The sequence below is a fragment of the Barbus barbus genome (assembly GCF_936440315.1).
Source record: "Barbus barbus genome assembly, chromosome: 31".
NCBI lineage: Eukaryota > Metazoa > Chordata > Actinopteri > Cypriniformes > Cyprinidae > Barbus > Barbus barbus.
In genome coordinates this window covers 24,246,618-24,264,180 of record NC_136759.1, presented here as the reverse complement: position 1 = coordinate 24,264,180, position 17,563 = coordinate 24,246,618, and the positions used below count along the sequence as shown (strand labels likewise).

The window sequence follows — 17,563 nt, the reverse complement described above, 5'->3', positions numbered from 1 at the left end:
ACCCAAAATTCCTATCTCAAAAAATTAGCATATCATGAAAAGGTTCTCTGAATGAGCTATTAACCTAATCATCTGAATCAACTAATTAACTCTAAACACCTGCAAAAGATTCCTGAGGCTTTTAAAAACTCCCAGCCTGGTTCATTACTCAAAACCGCAATCATGGGTAAGACTGCCGACCTGACTGCTGTCCAGAAGGCCATCATTGACACCCTCAAGCAAGAGGGTAAGACACAGAAAGACATTTCTGAACGAATAGGCTGTTCCCAGAGTGCTGTATCAAGGCACCTCAGTGGGAAGTCTGTGGGAAGGAAAAAGTGTGGCAGAAAACGCAGCACAACGAGAAGAGGTGACCAGGCCCTGAGGAAGATTGTGGAGAAGGACCGATTCCAGACCTTGGGGGACCTGCGGAAGCAGTGGACTGAGTCTGGAGTAGAAACATCCAGAGCCACCGTGTACAGGAAATGGGCTGCAGGTGCCGCATTCCCCAGGTCAAGCCTACAGAGAAGCAGCACTGGACTGTTGCTCAGTGGTCCAAAGTACTTTTTTCGGATGAAAGCAAATTTTGCATGTCATTCGGAAATCAAGGTGCCAGAGTCTGGAGGAAGACTGGGGAGAGGAAAATGCCAAAATGCCTGAAGTCCAGTGTCAAGTACCCACAGTCAGTGATGCTGGTGTTGGTCCACTGTGTTTTATCAAGGGCAGGGTCAATGCAGCTAGCTATCAGGAGATTTTGGAGCACTTCATGCTTCCATCTGCTGAAAAGCTTTATGGAGATGAAGATTTCATTTTTCAGCACGACCTGGCACCTGCTCACAGTGCCAAAACCACTGGTAAATGGTTTACTGACCATGGTATTACTGTGCTCAATTGGCCTGCCAACTCTCCTGACCTGAACCCCATAGAGAATCTGTGGGATATTGTGAAGAGAAAGTTGAGAGACGCAAGACCCAACACTCTGGATGAGCTTAAGGCCGCTATCGAAGCATCCTGGGCCTCCATAACACCTCAGCAGTGCCACAGGCTGATTGCCTCCATGCCACGCCGCATTGAAGCAGTCATTTCTGCAAAAGGATTCCCGACCAAGTATTGAGTGCATAACTGAACATAATTATTTGAAGGTTGACTTTTTTTTTTGTATTAAAAACACTTTTCTTTTATTGGTCGGATGAAATATGCTAATTTTTTGAGATAGGAATTTTGGGTTTTCATGAGCTGTATGCCAAAATCATCAATATTAAAACAATAAAAGGCTTGAACTACTTCAGTTGTGTTGTAATGAATCTAAAATATATGAAAGTCTAATGTTTATCAGTACATTACAGAAAATAATGAACTTTATCACAATATGCTAATTTTTTGAAAAGGACCTATATATATATATATACACATACATATATATACACACACACACACACACACACAGTTGGGCAAAAAAGTATTTAGTCAGCCACCAATTGTGCAAGTTCTCCCACTTAAAAAGATGAGAGAGGCCTGTAATTTCATCTTCAATGCCCTTGCTGATGGAAGGAGGTTTTCACTCAAAATCTCACGATACATGGCCCCATTCATTCTTTCCTTTACACGGATCAGTCGTCCTGGTCCCTTTGCAGAAAAACAGCTCCAAAGCATGATGTTTCCACCCCCATGCTTCACAGTAGGTATGGTGTTCTTTGGATGCAACTCAGCATTCTTTCTCCTCCAAACACGACGAGTTGAGTTTTTACCAAAAAGTTCTATTTTGGTTTCATCTGACCATATGGCATTCTCCCAATCCTCTTCTGGATCATCCAAATGCTCTCTAGCAAACTTCAGACGGACCCGGACATGTACTGGCTTAAGCAGGGGGACACGTCTGGCACTGCAGGATTTGAGTCCCTGGCGGCGTAGTGCGTTACTGATGGTAGCCTTTGTTACTTTGGTCCCAGCTCTCTGCAGGTCATTCACTAGGTCCCCCCGTGTGGTTCTGGGATTTTTGCTCACCGTTCTTGTGATCATTTTGACCCCACGGGGTGAGATCTTGGGTGGAGCCCCAGATCGAGGGAGATTATCAGTGGTCTTGTATGTCTTCCATTTTCTAATAATTGCTCCCACAGTTGACTTCTTCACACCAAGCTGCTTGCCTATTGCAGATTCAGTCTTCCCAGCCTGGTGCAGGTCTACAATTTTGTTTCTGGTGTCCTTCGACAGATCTTTGGTCTTGGCCATAGTGGAGTTTGGAGTGTGACTGTTTGAGGTTGTGGACAGGTGTCTTTTATACTGATAATGAGTTCAAACAGGTGCCATTAATACAGGTAACGAGTGGAGGACAGAGGAGCCTCTTAAAGAAGAAGTTACAGGTCTGTGAGAGCCAGAAATCTTGCTTGTTTGTAGGTTACCAAATACTTATTTTACAGAGGAATTTACCAATTAATTCATTAAAAATCCTATAATGTGATTTCCTGGATTCTTTCCCCCCCCATTCTGTCTCTCATAGTTGAAGTGTACCTATGATGAAAATTACAGGCCTCTCTCATCTTTTTAAGTGGGAGAACTTGCACAATTGGTGGCTGACTAAATACTTTTTTGCCCAACTGTATATATATATTTAAAAGTTATATCTGTAACCCTGGACCACAAAACCAGTCTTAAGTAGCACAGGTATATTTGTAGCAATAGCCAAAAACACATTGTATGGGTCAGAAATTATTCGTGATTAAATCACAGGTTTTTGGATTTAGATATTCACCATATTATATTATTTACCACTATACAGATTTATGATAATTTTCATACAGAATAGGCTTTATAACATGATAAATGCAATGACATTAGAAAGGAAACTTCAGAAATAAAGCCTATTTATGTGTCACTGAAATCCTTTTATTTCCTTGTGCCTTGCAGAATATGCGAGCGCTTTACCCTCTCCAGATATTTCTCCAGTATGACAGCAGGGCTCTCCAGACAGGATTCAGCCAGCCAGCTTCCACACAGTCTCAAACACTCTGAATACACCGGCACCACAGCAGGGTTCACACACACCTGCTCACACAAAGAGGTTTTCAGCAGATATGCGAGAATTTGGAACATCTGGCATTATCTACACCTGTGAAATGGACTATGGATGCCACCTTAACCACACTTCAACTCACCAGATCCTCTAATTTATGGATCATCTGTTTGAGTAGCCCCAGAGCCAGCCCGTGCTCCTTCTTGACCCAGAACACCTGCGCCTCCTCCAGCTGCCAGGCCCATGAGCTGCTGCCGCCACCACCACCACCACCTACCAGGCTGTGCCGCTTCATGTGGAAAACTGCTCGCTCTGCCAGCTAGAAGAACGTATGTGGAAAATAAATGTCTTTGCATTATATAACGAAATACCAAAAAAAGGTATTTGTATTTCATGACATACCACAAAAACCTCTTTCAAGCTAAATAAGTTTGTTAGGTCTTAAAGCTATAAGACCACCTATAAGAGGTTATTCTACAATAAAAACATACTGCAAGTTTTATATCTTAAAGGTAACTCCACCGCTTAAAATATGGGTTTTTAGTTTTCCAGCCTTATGAAATGCAGGATTTGAAATCGCCCCATTTGTGACATCACAATTTTTCACTTCACGCCCCTTAAATGGCATAATTCACCCAAAAATGAAAATTGTCATCATTTACTCACCCTCCATTTGTTCCAAACCTGTAAGAGTTTTTTCCCCCATTTTTATCCATACTATTGTCATACATTCCATACTAAGCCGATGGTTACAATCAGGTGTTTGGTTACCAAAATTCTTCAAAAAATCTTCTTTTGGATTCAACGGCTGAAAGAAATGTATACAGGTTTGGAACAACTTGAGGGTGAGAAACGGATAATCAAATTTTCATTTTTTGACGAGCTATCACATGTGTAGAGGTAGGTAACCATGAAGTCCATTTCCTCGGTTACATTTACTAGAATGCATTTTTGGAAAAAGTTTACTTTTAAGTTAAAAGGTGGGGGATTTTTACATTAACTCGAGTACATTTCTAATGAAAACCTGCACTTTTACTTTATTACAATGGGTGATATTCCTCTCTTTACTTAATTGTAATGCAATACATGTGAAGAAATGCATAGTTCATTCCAAGCACACTGTCTCTTTTTTTCTGGGGCATCTACTACATAAAAGTAGATGCCCCATTCATGAATGAATCACTCTTTTGAATTGATTCAGTTTGCAAAACAGTCGGAATTATTTAACGAATCAGTCTGAACGATTGGTTCAGTTCCGTGCACGCAATGAATCGTCTGAAGCAGTTTCTCACTCGTAACGGAAAATTTAAGAACAAGGAGAACATAAAGAACTTTGAATGAAGTAGCCAGGAACCTACAGTCAACTGAAACCATTTCTTCAAATGCATCCTATTGTTTGCCATCAAGGGAGATCTTAATTAGTTGAACACCAGCGTGTGATGTCTATGAATGATTTCACAGGTGTGCATTCGATTTTATTGTATAGATAATACCATTTACAACCAAACCGATTATAACGATAAAAGTAGATCCGTCAGTGTGCATTTGATTTGTTGTTCATGTTCACTCTTTCTTCTCCATGTCAGTCGTTCCCTTAGATGCATGCAATTTATATTACGGCTATAGATGATATATTGGTATGGATGGATTGGTTCATTTTAATCTGACTCAAGCATATACGACTATTACAGTGATGGCCATCTCCAGTGTTGGGTGTAATGCGTTACTAATTACCACTGAAAAAGTAAGGGATTACTGTTAATTTTTAGGTCATTTAATTACAGTTACTTATAAAGTACTTGCGTTACATACAGTAATTTCAACAGTTCTAAAATCAATATTGAATTTGAAATCTAAATTTACCGCCTAAAGATAAAATTGAATGAAGTGTCTTTAACCCTCTGCGCGCCGGCACGTTCAATTTCAGATTTTCCTGATTCACAGAGAAACCTTAAATACTCAGATACATAAGACTAAAATCAATAGAATCTAAAAAGCTTGAAGTGTCTACTTTTAAATGAACGAATTCAAATCAAAAACTAATATTTCTGATTATGTAATCCCTATGAAAGTAAAGCGAGACCAGTCTTTCCCGTATCTGAGAGCTTGAAGTTACTACTTTTAAATGAGCGAATTCAAACTGAAAACGAATATTCCTGATTATGTAATCCGTATGAAAATAAAGCGAGGTACAATCATTCCCGTATCTGAAAGCCTGAAGTGTCTACTTTTAAATGAACGAATTCAAATCGAAAACGAATGTTATCTGATTATGTAATTCGTATGAAACTGAGGTACAGTCTTTCCTGTATATGAGCTCATTATATGCAGTCACCTGCGCTCAAACGCCCTCACCTAAGATACAAAAAAAATTATAATAAGATTCATCTAATTTTCATCATTTTTGAAAGAAGACCTACTATGAGGAATTTACCTCATACAAACAGCGCGATCTGACGGCTTTATTCAGCAGAGAAGAAGGGGATGGGGGTTGTTATGGGATGAGGGGATGAAAGAATGGATGAAACGCATTTGTCCGGGTTTGGCTGATTTTTACCTAGACAGCGTGACAGCGCACCACATTAACAGAAATGATTGTTCACTGGCCAAAATCAAAAAGGAAACTAAAATTAAAAAAATAGAGAACAAGGGGGCCCCCTGGTGTTTCGGGGGCCCTACGCAGCTTGCGTATTCTGCGTATAGGGAGGATCGGCTCTGATTTCTGTAATTTATTCTTACCTACATTAGTTAACGTGTTATTTTTACATAAACCTGTACGGATTTTACTAGCAGGGCTTTTCCTTAACATCTTGCCAAACTGAAATGTATTGTTTAACTTTTAAGCTTTTTTGTATTTTTTTGTGAGTATTTCTATTTGTTAACCAAAGGTTAATTTTTTTTATAAAAAAGTTTCAGTATTACAGTTGTTTTAAAGCTAAAAGGCTAAACTATTCTATGTTTGACTCAAATTGAAAGAATAAAGAGTTTAATTCTATTAAGGTTTATATGGATTTTAAGATGTAGCCTAATTAGCGATTTGAATAATGAAGTTACTTGTTGAGTAACTAAGTTACTTTCCAGACAGAGTAATTAGTAATTTAAATACAATATTGATAAATTAGCAACTGTAATTAATTACTTTTTAAAAGTAACTTACCCAACACTGGCCATCTCAAACATCTTTTGAAAGAGTTAACGCCCTTAAAATGAAGTGTTTGTGAAAGAGAGTGTAAATCATTAAAAAAAAAAAAACTAGGGTGGTCACGTGACCCGGAGCAAGATGGACGCTTGAGACTTCGCTCCTTGCTAAATCAAGGTTTAAAGTTCTTTTTCCGCTCAGCAAACGTCACTTAATCAGTTCATTTCTATCTCAAGTATGCCTAAACCTCCTCGTGACAAAGATTTTCCTATATTTTCGTCGCCTGGCCCGTCCACAGGGAAGAAGAAAGCGACGACTCGACTGACCGCGTGCTCCACTGATGAAGATAAGCATGGCAAAGCTGACACCCCGGAGGCCACCTGCTCGACTACCATGGATCAGATTTTGACTGAAATCAAATCTGTAGCCTCCCGTGTTAATAACATGGATGAAGCTGTCGAACCTCGTTTGAATACGATAAACAGTGCTCTGGGTGACATTAAAACATCTATCTCGTCAGTTGAGCTTTCTCTTTCCAATCTATCTAATCGGGCAACAGATTTGGAAAAGCGAATGGATGAAGTCAAAACTCGGATCTCCAATACCGAGGATAGTTGCGACAATTGCGAAGCCCAAATATCAGCTATGCAAAAGATAGTGGATATGCTACAGCTGAAGGTTGACGACCTGGAGAACCGCGGGCGTCGGAAAAATTTAAAGATCGTCAATCTCCCGGAGAAAGCGGAAGGCCCCACTTCACTCGCGGACTTTCTCCAAACTACCATTCCAACTTTAGTCGGCCTACCTGCTGACTTTCCTCCTCTGGAGATTGAACGCGCCCACCGCGCTCTGGTCCCTAGCCCGGATGCGAATAAGCCACCAAGAAGTATTCTTGTGCGATTTCTCCGATACTCTCAGAAAGAAGCGGTTCTCAGGGCAGCTTTGAAGAGGCGCGACATCCTCTACAATGAATCCAGATTAAGGTTTTACTCTGACCTTTCGGTGGAGGTCCTGCGCAAACGTCGTGAGTTTGATTCCGTGGGGAAATCGATGGCCCGTCGGAATATGTACCGTGGCTTTGTACCGTGGCTTTGCGTACCCTGTGAGGCTTCGCTGTCTTCATAACGGGCAAATTCGTCTTTTTGATACCCCTGAATCAGCCGCTGCGTTTTTGGAATCTCTCACTTGAGGTATTTTTGCTGCTACTCTCGTTTGCTAAGTCCCTTCATTACTTTCTATTTTTTTAAGACTATTTAATGGAGCCAACCCTAATTTGTAATAACTAGGAGGTTTGATTAATCTTAAGTATAGCTCCCCACTTATAATATAAAATTTTTATTTTATTCCTAAGGGACTCTCTTTTCCTTTTCCTCGTAGCGTTTTTTTTTTTATTATTTGTTCTCTTGGTTTGGCCGTTGTCTCTGGCGACTGAATTGTTATTGTGGTCACTAATTTGAGTTTGGATTTGTATTGATTATTACGTTCGTTGACGTCATTATGGGGGGTTTTACTCTGACGTTTGAGGACAGAGTGGGGGTGGGTACGCGCTGCAAGGTGTTCTTTGATGCTTTATGCGTTTGTTGTAAGCCAACTCTCTGTTGTCTTCTTTCGCCAAATAAAATCGCTTTATCTTCACGATTAATCTGCACCTTTCATGGCTGGTTCACTTAAACTTATCACTTGGAATGTTCAAGGGATTGGACATGTAGTTAAAAGGAAAAAAATTCTAACTCATTTGAAAAAACAAAGACCTGATATAGTACTGCTTCAGGAAACAAAATTATCCGACGCAGAACACTCAAAGCTAGGGAAAGACTGGGTTGGTCAAGTCTACTTTTCTTCTTACTCACAGAATAAAAGAGGGGTAGCCATTCTTATTAATAAAAATCTACCTTTTATTTTAGAATATAAAGAATCAGATCCTGAAGGGAGATTTATTATGATCACAGGATCGATCTTCAAATGTCATGTAACAATTCTCAATCTCTACGCTCCAAATTTTGATTCCCCTAACTTTATAACACAGATGATTTTACTGTTCACTCATCATTGTAAAGGCCTAGGTTTTCTAGCCGGAGACTTTAATTGTATAATGAATGCCTCTCTAGACAAATCCTCATCTGCAAACGTATCAAACCCTAAATCATCTAAGGTGCTCAATAATTTATGTTCTGATTCCAGTTTGATAGACGTATGGCGTCAATTAAAGTGAGAGATTATACATTTTTTTCCCACCCCCATAATTCATATTCCAGGCTGGACTATTTCTTTCTCCCTAAACAATTTTTGCACGCAGTTCAGACTTGTCATATTGACTCTATCGTCCTATCAGATCATGCAGCAGTACGTATGCAAATTGATCCCGCTTTCAGTATTCCTAGAACTTCAAATTGGAGATTTAATACATCTCTTTTAAACAGTGATAATATTTCATCTTTTGTTTCAGATAGTTTGTCTCAATTTTGGCTCGACAACAGAGATTCTCTTGTGTCTTCTTAGTTGGGGACGCTTCATTTCCAGCGATATCGCCGACCTTATTGCAAAGACACTATTCAAACTTATTGACACTTTATTTTCCTTTTTTTTTTTATATTGTGCAGTGCTTTGACACAATTTGCATTGTAAAAAGCGCTATATAAGTAAAGGTGACTTGACTTGACTTGACTTAATAGGAAAAATCTTGAAAAGGAGGTAACCAGATTGGAACAAATACATAAGCAATTCCCTACAGTTTCAAATTTAAAATTACTGGTGAATGCAAGAACTAAATTAAATATGGATCATACCTCCCATATTCAGAAGCTTCTTCTCTTTACTAAACAAAAATATTATGAATTTGGCAATAAATCTAGCCGGTTACTGGCATACCAATTAAAGAATCAAAACAATGACAGGTCAATTAATATGATACGGAATATAAATGGTGTCACTTCTAGTGACCCTTTAGTCATAAATAGTACTTTTAAGGAATTCTATAAATCGCTATATAGTTCTGAATCAAAAGCGACGGACTCTGACATTGCTGCCTTTTTAAGTAATATTACATTACCGTTGTGCTCTGAGGAGGACCGTTTTAACCTAAATGCTCCGTTTTCAGTAGAGGAGGTTTGGGCAGCAATTCAATCCATGCCAAATGGGAAGTGCCCCGGCCCAGATGGTTTCCCATTGGAATTTTTAAAAAAATTCTGGCCCAATATCCATCCGATTTTTATGCCTGCGATCAATGATATCTGGAAAGGTGAAATCCCCCCATCGTGGAGACAGGCTTCAATTAGTTTACTCCTAAAAAAAGATAAAAATCCTCTAGATTGTTCATCTTATAGGCCTATTAGTCTCCTTAATGTAGACTATAAGATAATGGCAAAAGTTTTTTTTGTTTTTAGTTTTGGAAAAATTTGGATTAAGCTCTAATTTTATTAATGTTATCTTTACTCAGACTCTATTGCCTCCGTCAACACAAATGGTCTGATGTCCGAAGGTTTTCCAGTACGAAGAGGTTGCAGACAGGGATGTCCCTTATCGCCCTTATTGTTCACACTATTTATTGAACCTTTGGCAGAGTCTATCAGGACTAATCCTGATATATCTGGAATCATAATTAACGGGAAAAAACACGTCATCTCTCTGTATGCAGATGACTTCCTTTTATATTTAGAAAATTTACAGACCTCTACTTCTGCAGTTCTGACTTCCTTGGCTTTGTTTAGCACTGTGTCGGGATACAAAGTTAACAGCGAAAAGTCTGTTTCTATGCCTTTTAATTACTCTAATAATCCCACGATACAATTTCCTTTTGAAGTTTCTAATAAAGGTTTTAAATATCTCGGCATTCTCCTCACTCCCGATTTGAATAATTTATTTGAAACAAATTACTCTCCTTTAGTTCAAAAAGTTAAAAAAGATTTAGAAAAGTGGACCCCTCTGCCAATTTCTCTTCTTGGGAGAGTTAACGTCATAAAAATGAACATACTTCCTCGACTTAACTATCTTTTTCAAAATCTTCCATGCTATTTAGCTACATCGTTTTTTAAAACTTTGAATTCTTACATATCTCGTTATATCTGGAATAATAAGCAACAGAGAGTTGGTCTTTCTAAACTTTCTAAACCAAAGGACCTTGGGGGTCTTTCCTTACCCAATTTCCAGCTTTATTATTGGGCTGCTCAACTCAAAATGATAACAAGCTGGGTTATGAATAGGCAGGATGCTCTGTGGATTGATTTTGAATCTTTATTTTGCCATCCAAGAAGATTAGACTCCCTATGGTTTATTAATAATATAACTCAGATAAACTCTCTTACTGATAATGTGATTGTCTATAATACATTATTGGTTTGGAATGATGTGAAAAAACATTTGAATATCCCCCAAACTATATCCATCCACTCCCCTCTGGCTTTGAACCCAGACATCCCCATTCAGATTAGGAGCATTGGATTGCTGAACTGGAGTTTTAAAGGCTTATCTGACTTCTCAGGAATGTTTACCTCTGAAATTTTGAGATCATTTGAACAAATTAGAGAAGAGTTTGATATTCCCTCCGAAGACTTTTTCAAATATCTTCAAATTCGGCATTTTATAGAGTCTCTTTTAAAGCAAAATAGATTCCGATTTAAATTATCGGAACTGGAAGAAACCATACTATCAGTTAAATCGTTCAAAGGACTTATTTCAAAATTTTATGCCATACTAACTTATTCTGATTCTTCAGTGTATGATTCTTTGAAACCATTATGGGAACGGGACCTAGGAGTTTTATTTAATTCTGAAGATTGGATCAAGATCTGCGATGGTATCTTTCCAAAATGTACCTCAATTTCCATACATGAACAATTTTTCCACATAATTTATTTTACACCTGTTCGACTGCATAAAATGTTCCCAGGTTGTTCCGACCTCTGTTTTAAATGCAAAACTTGTAAGGGCACATTCTTTCATGTATTTTGGTCCTGTGTTCACATCCAACAATTTTGGAGAGGGGTCCACTCTGCAATCCAGGAGATATTAGGGAAACGTTTTATTTTATCCCCCTCACTTTTTTTGTTGAATGACATTCCTAAAGACTTATTTGACTCGGACCTCAAATCTCTGTTTACTACCCTTATATTTCTGGCTAAGAAATGTATATTACTAAAATGGTCCACATCTCAGATTCCAACTATTTCCATGTGGATTTCTCAGTTGTCAGCCTTTCTTCCTTTGGAGAAATTAACTTATGACCTCAACCACAAACAGGACAAATTCAGGAGACTTTGGGAACCTCTCCAATCCTTCCTACACAAAATCTGAAAATTTGAAATTTTTATTTTTTAGAGAGTTTTGGCTTCTTTTGTTTTGATTTATTATGTTTTTTGTTAACAGATACACTTGTACATTTCATTTAACTTGCAGCGCTTGGGGTTTGTTTGTTTGTTTGATTGTCTTTGTCTCGGTTGTTTGTATTATTTGAAAATCCTTAATAAAAAAAAAAAAAAAAAAAAAAACGCTTTGATAACCTCATAATATAAATATCCAAATTAGTGAAAAACATTCTGGTTGTCAAACTTTGTGGAACATGTTCCAATGTTAATTAAATGAACTATATCAAAGACAAATGTTCATGATAAAGAAAATTCTTCATGCAAAAAGCCAAAAGCCATGCTAACTTACATAAGCAAACAAGACATCAAAGACACGCATACAATCATAAAGAGACCTGTGTGTTGCCTGCAGAACGAGCCAGCTTGCACAGCTCCATCAGGTGGGAGGAATAGGCAGAAATCAGGTAGTTCTTCCGGTCTGGATCCGTCTCTGAGGAAATCAATGTTTCCTGTATGGAGGAGCGCAGGGCTAAGACGGGCTCGACCAGGCTGAATTCACTGTCGGTTAAGAGATCGGAGTGCTGTTGCCACTTCCTGTACACTTCATTAAGGCTGGAGTCAGTTACAGGCCTGTCAAGAACATATTATTAATGTGTAGGTCACAAGGAATTCATAAGAACAATAAAATAAACACAATTTCAATTAAAGGGTAAGTGAGCCATAAAACATTTGAGCCAATTTGTTTTTTCATGTTACAGCTATTTACGTGTGATAATACGTTATTTGGGGAAAATTAAGGGGCAACACACTTCCAGATCTTACAAAAAAGTTCTAGCATGAAAATGAGTTTGCTTTAAATTTTTAAGAACTTGGCACTAGAGCTAGGCTGGCCCAGGTCCAGTGTTATTTTAGTATAATTTATATTATTATAGTTTTTGTTCATATTTTTAATTAGATTTTATTTTTATATTTTGTTTTAATTTTAAAGTTTTAGTAATTTTGTTTTGTATTTTTGTCATTTTTATTAGCCTTTTTTTTTTATATGTCTATAGTTTTTATTAAGTACAGGTTTATTATTAAGTTATTTTAGTACATTAACCTAAACTAAACAAATGTGTGAATGTTACTTTGCAACTAGCTGAAATATAATAAGCACATTTTCATGCCATTAAACTAGCATCCATGCTGAGCTATGTCATCAGAACATACAAATATTTTAAGAGACTATCAATGAGAATGATGCTGTTTGTTCCCCGGATAGTGTAGTTACAATGTGTACAAGCAGGGGCAATTCTAACCAGCAAAGAATTGACCTTGACGATACGGAAATATTTACAACACTTAAGTCTGAACATTTCTTAAAGCTGCAGTCCGTGAGTTTTGCCTCTTTGTCGCCATCTCTGTTTGAAAACGTGGAATTGCAGCTGCTTGCTAAATTATCTTCCTCCAGCACGGACGAATCTAATGTTTTGAGGAGTATGTGTGTCAGGCTGTCAGGCTGTCAGTCACCGCACCGGTGTGGATGTTTACTGTACTTCGCAATCACAGATTCACGCCTACGTCTTGGAATACGTGACCCAAATAAGAACTTTCACCGTATATGGCCAAGTAACAAGTCTGCCACGTTTGTTTTAACCAACTGAGGAAAATAGCATTACAATAAATCGCGCTACCAATGGTGATTACATCTAACGATCAATAAGCTCATATCACATCAAACTGAGCAAATTTGTATTATTGCTATACTTTATTCTCAAATTATTTAAGTTTTTTTAAGATTTTATTTGATAATTAGGAAATAGAGGTTTTGCTTCTATGATTCTAAAATTAAAATTTGGAATCTGACCTGGAGAAAAGCTCCTCGACACTCTGGAGTTCACTAATTCTCTGCAGGTTACAGAGAGCAGGATAGAGTGACGACACGGCCTCCAGACTACCACGACACAACTCCTCGACCTCATGACCTCTGACAAAACACAAACACATACAAATAAGATGGAGGACCCTCTATGGACAATATCTATATCTGTAATAGTTACTTATGGCTGTTCACATCAAGAACAATAACTATAAAGATAACTATTGGCATCCATACCAACACACGATAACGTTCTGTTTAAAAGTGGTCTTCCCCTTTAAATACTCAAGCTTTTTAAAGTCAGGAGAATTTTAATTGGCCGTCACTGTTTTTATCATTCATCAGCAGGACAAAAAAAACAATGATATTGTTCCTCTGTGTCTTTATCATTACAGTTGTGGACTTTTTTTACAATTTATAAAGTTTTAAAATACAATTTTTAAAACTTTATAGTTACGGTTATTGTTTTTGGTGTGAACAAGCCTTAAAACAGGGATGAGTAATCTAGTTACCTGGCGTAGTTGAGGGTTTGCTCAAATAGGGAGAATTCTTTATCTCTCAAAGCTTGGACGGCACTGAACAATGATTCATTGATGCCAGGCTTCAGCTTCTCATTTCTGAAAATAAGTCAAATGTAAAAATAAAATATAACGATTATATTTTCATATTTCACATTTTTATATTTAATCATACATTTAGTTTAGTGGCAGAGTAGACTATATATACACCACAGTATAAAACGTACAATGGAATCTCAACTGACTGACACGTTTCTACCATAACCCTAATGCATTAATGATTAAAGAGTGTAAATACAAACCCACACCTCTCAGGCAGGTCACAGTCCCACTGCGTGTTTCTCCACGCGGCCTGAAAGCGTAGCTCTCGAAGTTCAGCACCCCACTCCACCCCTTCTTTCTCCAGCCCATGAAGATATGTGTTTAGAATACTACACAAACCAAAGTTCTGCAGACCCTGAGAGAGACACAAACTAACCACGGTTGACTAGAGATCACAAATTTAAATTGCAACTATTCTCATAATTTTGCAGAAAATGTACCTCTACTATGCCGGTCTGCCGTGTGACCTCTGGGAGGTTGGAGTGGAGGTCGTACGAAACCAAAGCCTTGTCCCACATTGCCTCATGTTCATATATTCGAATTCTGGAGACCACAAAGAAAAACGAAAAAGAAATCAGCATTACATTTAGATGTTAATTAGTAAGAAAGTAAAATAAGGACCTAGTTAAAATGAATTAACATTAAACAGTGAGCAACACATTTGTTTCATTAATCCAAATACATAAAATATTCATTAATTTTTGCTAAATGTTAGTTAACACAAATGCAACTGTTAATTCTTAGCACATGTTAGCTCAGGTCCATTAAATGAATGTCAACAGATACAACTACCAGATTTCAAAAATATTAAATAATAGTTCGCCCAAAAATTGTTCCAAACCTGCATAAATTTCTTTCTTCTGTTGAAAACAAAAGAAGAAGAATTTTGGTAATCAAACAGGTGCTGGTAACCATTTACTACCAAAAAAATACTATAGAAGTCAATGGCTTCCAGCAACTGTTTGGTTACCAGCATTCTTAAAAATATATTCTTTTGTGTTCAATAAAAGGCCAATATTGCCTTTTTTTAATAAGAAAGGTGAGCCCACTAACTGTACCTGATTAAATGTGGTCTACTGAGCTCAAGTTTGGACTAAGTAATTGGAATCAGATTGTTATAGTACTCAGAAACACCATCTGCATCCACTTCTGAGGAGATTTCAACATGTCTGCATTATATGCAGCAGTGGCCTAACAACATGTCTGTAGCCGTTTGGCTATTAGGCAGTAAGTTATTCTCCAAGTTATTATATTTTGATTAAAAACACTAAATTTGTTGCACTGATAAATCATTTTTAATAAGACCAGGAATGTGTATTAACAATGCAAATAGGGTCAACACGGTTTTATGTTGATTTAAGCTCATAATCATTCATGAAACAAAAGCAAAAAACAAAAGCATAAATTTGGGTAAGTTGCTTGTAAAGATGTTTTTGTGTGAAGATGTGTGAATCCTAAGGAGGTCAATTTTTCAGGCAAATTACTCCAATTTGAATTCATTCATATATTTATGAAAGTTTTGTGAATGAGGTCTGTTGTGTATACAGTACATATTTACATTTATTAAAATACCTGGATTTACTTCCAGATCATTTATGTTTGGAAAGTCTCACCTAGTCAGAGGACTGATTAACTTGCCTCCTCCACATCCATACAGGCTGTCAGGTTCTCCAATGCATCTGTACACTTCAATCAGAAGATCCTGAGACAGGAAAATTAAACCATGTGCTTAGTCTTACATAATATCCCCAGTATTTTACTGCATTATGATCAATAAAGCACTGTAGAGTGTCTGTAGGACTGGAGTGAAACTGCAGTAAAGAGCAGAAAAAATGTTACAAGAAATAATTTTGAGAAGTGATTGCAATATGCTTTGAGAGAAAAAGAGAAATGGCTGTCGCTCCACTCTACTTACGTGCTCTGATACCCATCACCTACCTGGAGACTGATGCCAGAGTCTTCTAAACTCTGTTCATTCACACTGCTGATGGACAGTGTCTGGCTGCTCTCTTCAAACGTGATCCGTCTCGACACTCGAGACTGTGACCTGAGACAAACACGTGCAACTGGTCACCACACAGCTCTTCAAAGCAACCGATGAATCAAGAACACTATGATCATGATTACAGTACACATTAAGTAGATGATACAATAGATATAGCCTAACAGTAAGCAGAGAGTCGCTGGCAGTACCTTCGGCTCTGCTCCATGTTGGATCTGATCTTGTCCACGTAGATCTCAGAGTACAGGAGAGCAGTGAAATGGGCAGAACACATCTGAGCGGCTCCAGCCACCTCCAGATAATTTAGATCCAGCCAAAAATTTGAATCACACACCGTCCCATATTCTTTACTTTAAAAAACAAAATGTCAAAGTTTAATCCAAAATTATTGCAGTGTACAATTAGTGAGAATGTAACAATGTGTTTTAACTATTTAACCAGGTGTCATTACAAATGATCAACAAAGCAAAAGATACACAAGTTCTGTCGTCGCTCCAATAAGCAACATTCATCTTATTCATTTCGCCAATCAGTTTTTCTCAAATAAATTTTAATTTGTTTACTAACAAATGTCAAGCGGTGCATGCAGTACATACATCACATTCATGTCAGTTGTGCCTTTTTTTCCCAACCCAGACAGCAAGCAGTGTCGGCCCAGATCCGGATTTCAGATGCATGGATTTCACACGGGCCAGATGTGGGCCGGATCTGGGCCAACACTATGTTGCTGTCTGGGAAGTCATCAGCTTTTCCACCATATCTGAAATTATGTAATGTTTTGGTTGTTTTCATATTTCATGGTGGGATGTCTTAAAGGGGTCATCGGATGCCCCAATGATATGATTCTTTAGGGTCTTAATGAAAAGTCTATAACATAGTTTTGTTCAAATTTCTCAATGGTAGTGTAAAAAACACCTTCTTTACCCTGTCAAAATCAGCTCTGTTTTCAACAAGCCGTTTTTTAGGCCATGTTGCTTTGAATGCTAATGAGCTCTGCTGACCCCGCCCCTCTCTTCCGTGGGGTGACAAGCAGTATTGTTTACTTTAGCCGCAAAACTGGCTAACAAGCACATTATTAGGAAAGGCAATTTGCAAAGATTCATAAAAAACCCCTTATACTCACTTCTGTAGATGAAGCTGGATCACGAATGATTCGCGCGAACATAAACGCATTTAGGCAGATCGGGATCGGCGCATTCACATCAAAGTGAAAGTAACGTTAATCCTCTGTGTCTTCAGTGGCTCAGATGTCGGGAGTAAATGACGACTGCTATAGTCATTATTTATTACATCCAACAACAAAACACCTCAAATCGCTTAATGGGAGACATTCTTGTCTTCCATGCACCGGAGTCGGTCGGACTGTTTACAGCTCACTCAGGGCGGGTCTAAGGTAAGGCGGACTTGTCAATCAACTATCGTGGGAGGGGCCTGTACATAACTACGTCATTCTGACAGGAATTTCAGAACAGCCTGATTTGAGAAAGGGGATTTTAAAATAGGGATTTAAAAAAAAAAAAACACTGGGTGGATTTTTATTTTTATCATTATAGGATGGATATGTAAACACACTTCCAACACACATTTATGTTCAAGCAACTTGAAAAGTGAATTTTGCATCCGATGACCCCTATTAGTCATGATAAGGCTAACTT

General features: G+C 37.9%; 1 protein-coding gene across 1 annotated transcript in view; it reads right to left on the bottom strand.

The window, feature by feature from the left end:
* Positions 1 to 17,563, bottom strand: part of atm (ATM serine/threonine kinase) — a 63,900-nt gene that overhangs the window by 12,636 nt on the left and 33,701 nt on the right. The window contains exons 38-47 of the mRNA XM_079387218.1: positions 16,100 to 16,258; positions 15,845 to 15,953; positions 15,520 to 15,608; positions 14,347 to 14,449; positions 14,113 to 14,261; positions 13,799 to 13,903; positions 13,275 to 13,394; positions 11,824 to 12,058; positions 3,132 to 3,308; positions 2,902 to 3,021 (exon numbers count right to left, since the gene is read on the bottom strand). Of these exons, the coding sequence (XP_079243344.1) occupies positions 2,902 to 3,021; positions 3,132 to 3,308; positions 11,824 to 12,058; positions 13,275 to 13,394; positions 13,799 to 13,903; positions 14,113 to 14,261; positions 14,347 to 14,449; positions 15,520 to 15,608; positions 15,845 to 15,953; positions 16,100 to 16,258 (1,366 nt within the window). The remainder of the gene's footprint in view (positions 1 to 2,901; positions 3,022 to 3,131; positions 3,309 to 11,823; positions 12,059 to 13,274; positions 13,395 to 13,798; positions 13,904 to 14,112; positions 14,262 to 14,346; positions 14,450 to 15,519; positions 15,609 to 15,844; positions 15,954 to 16,099; positions 16,259 to 17,563) is intronic.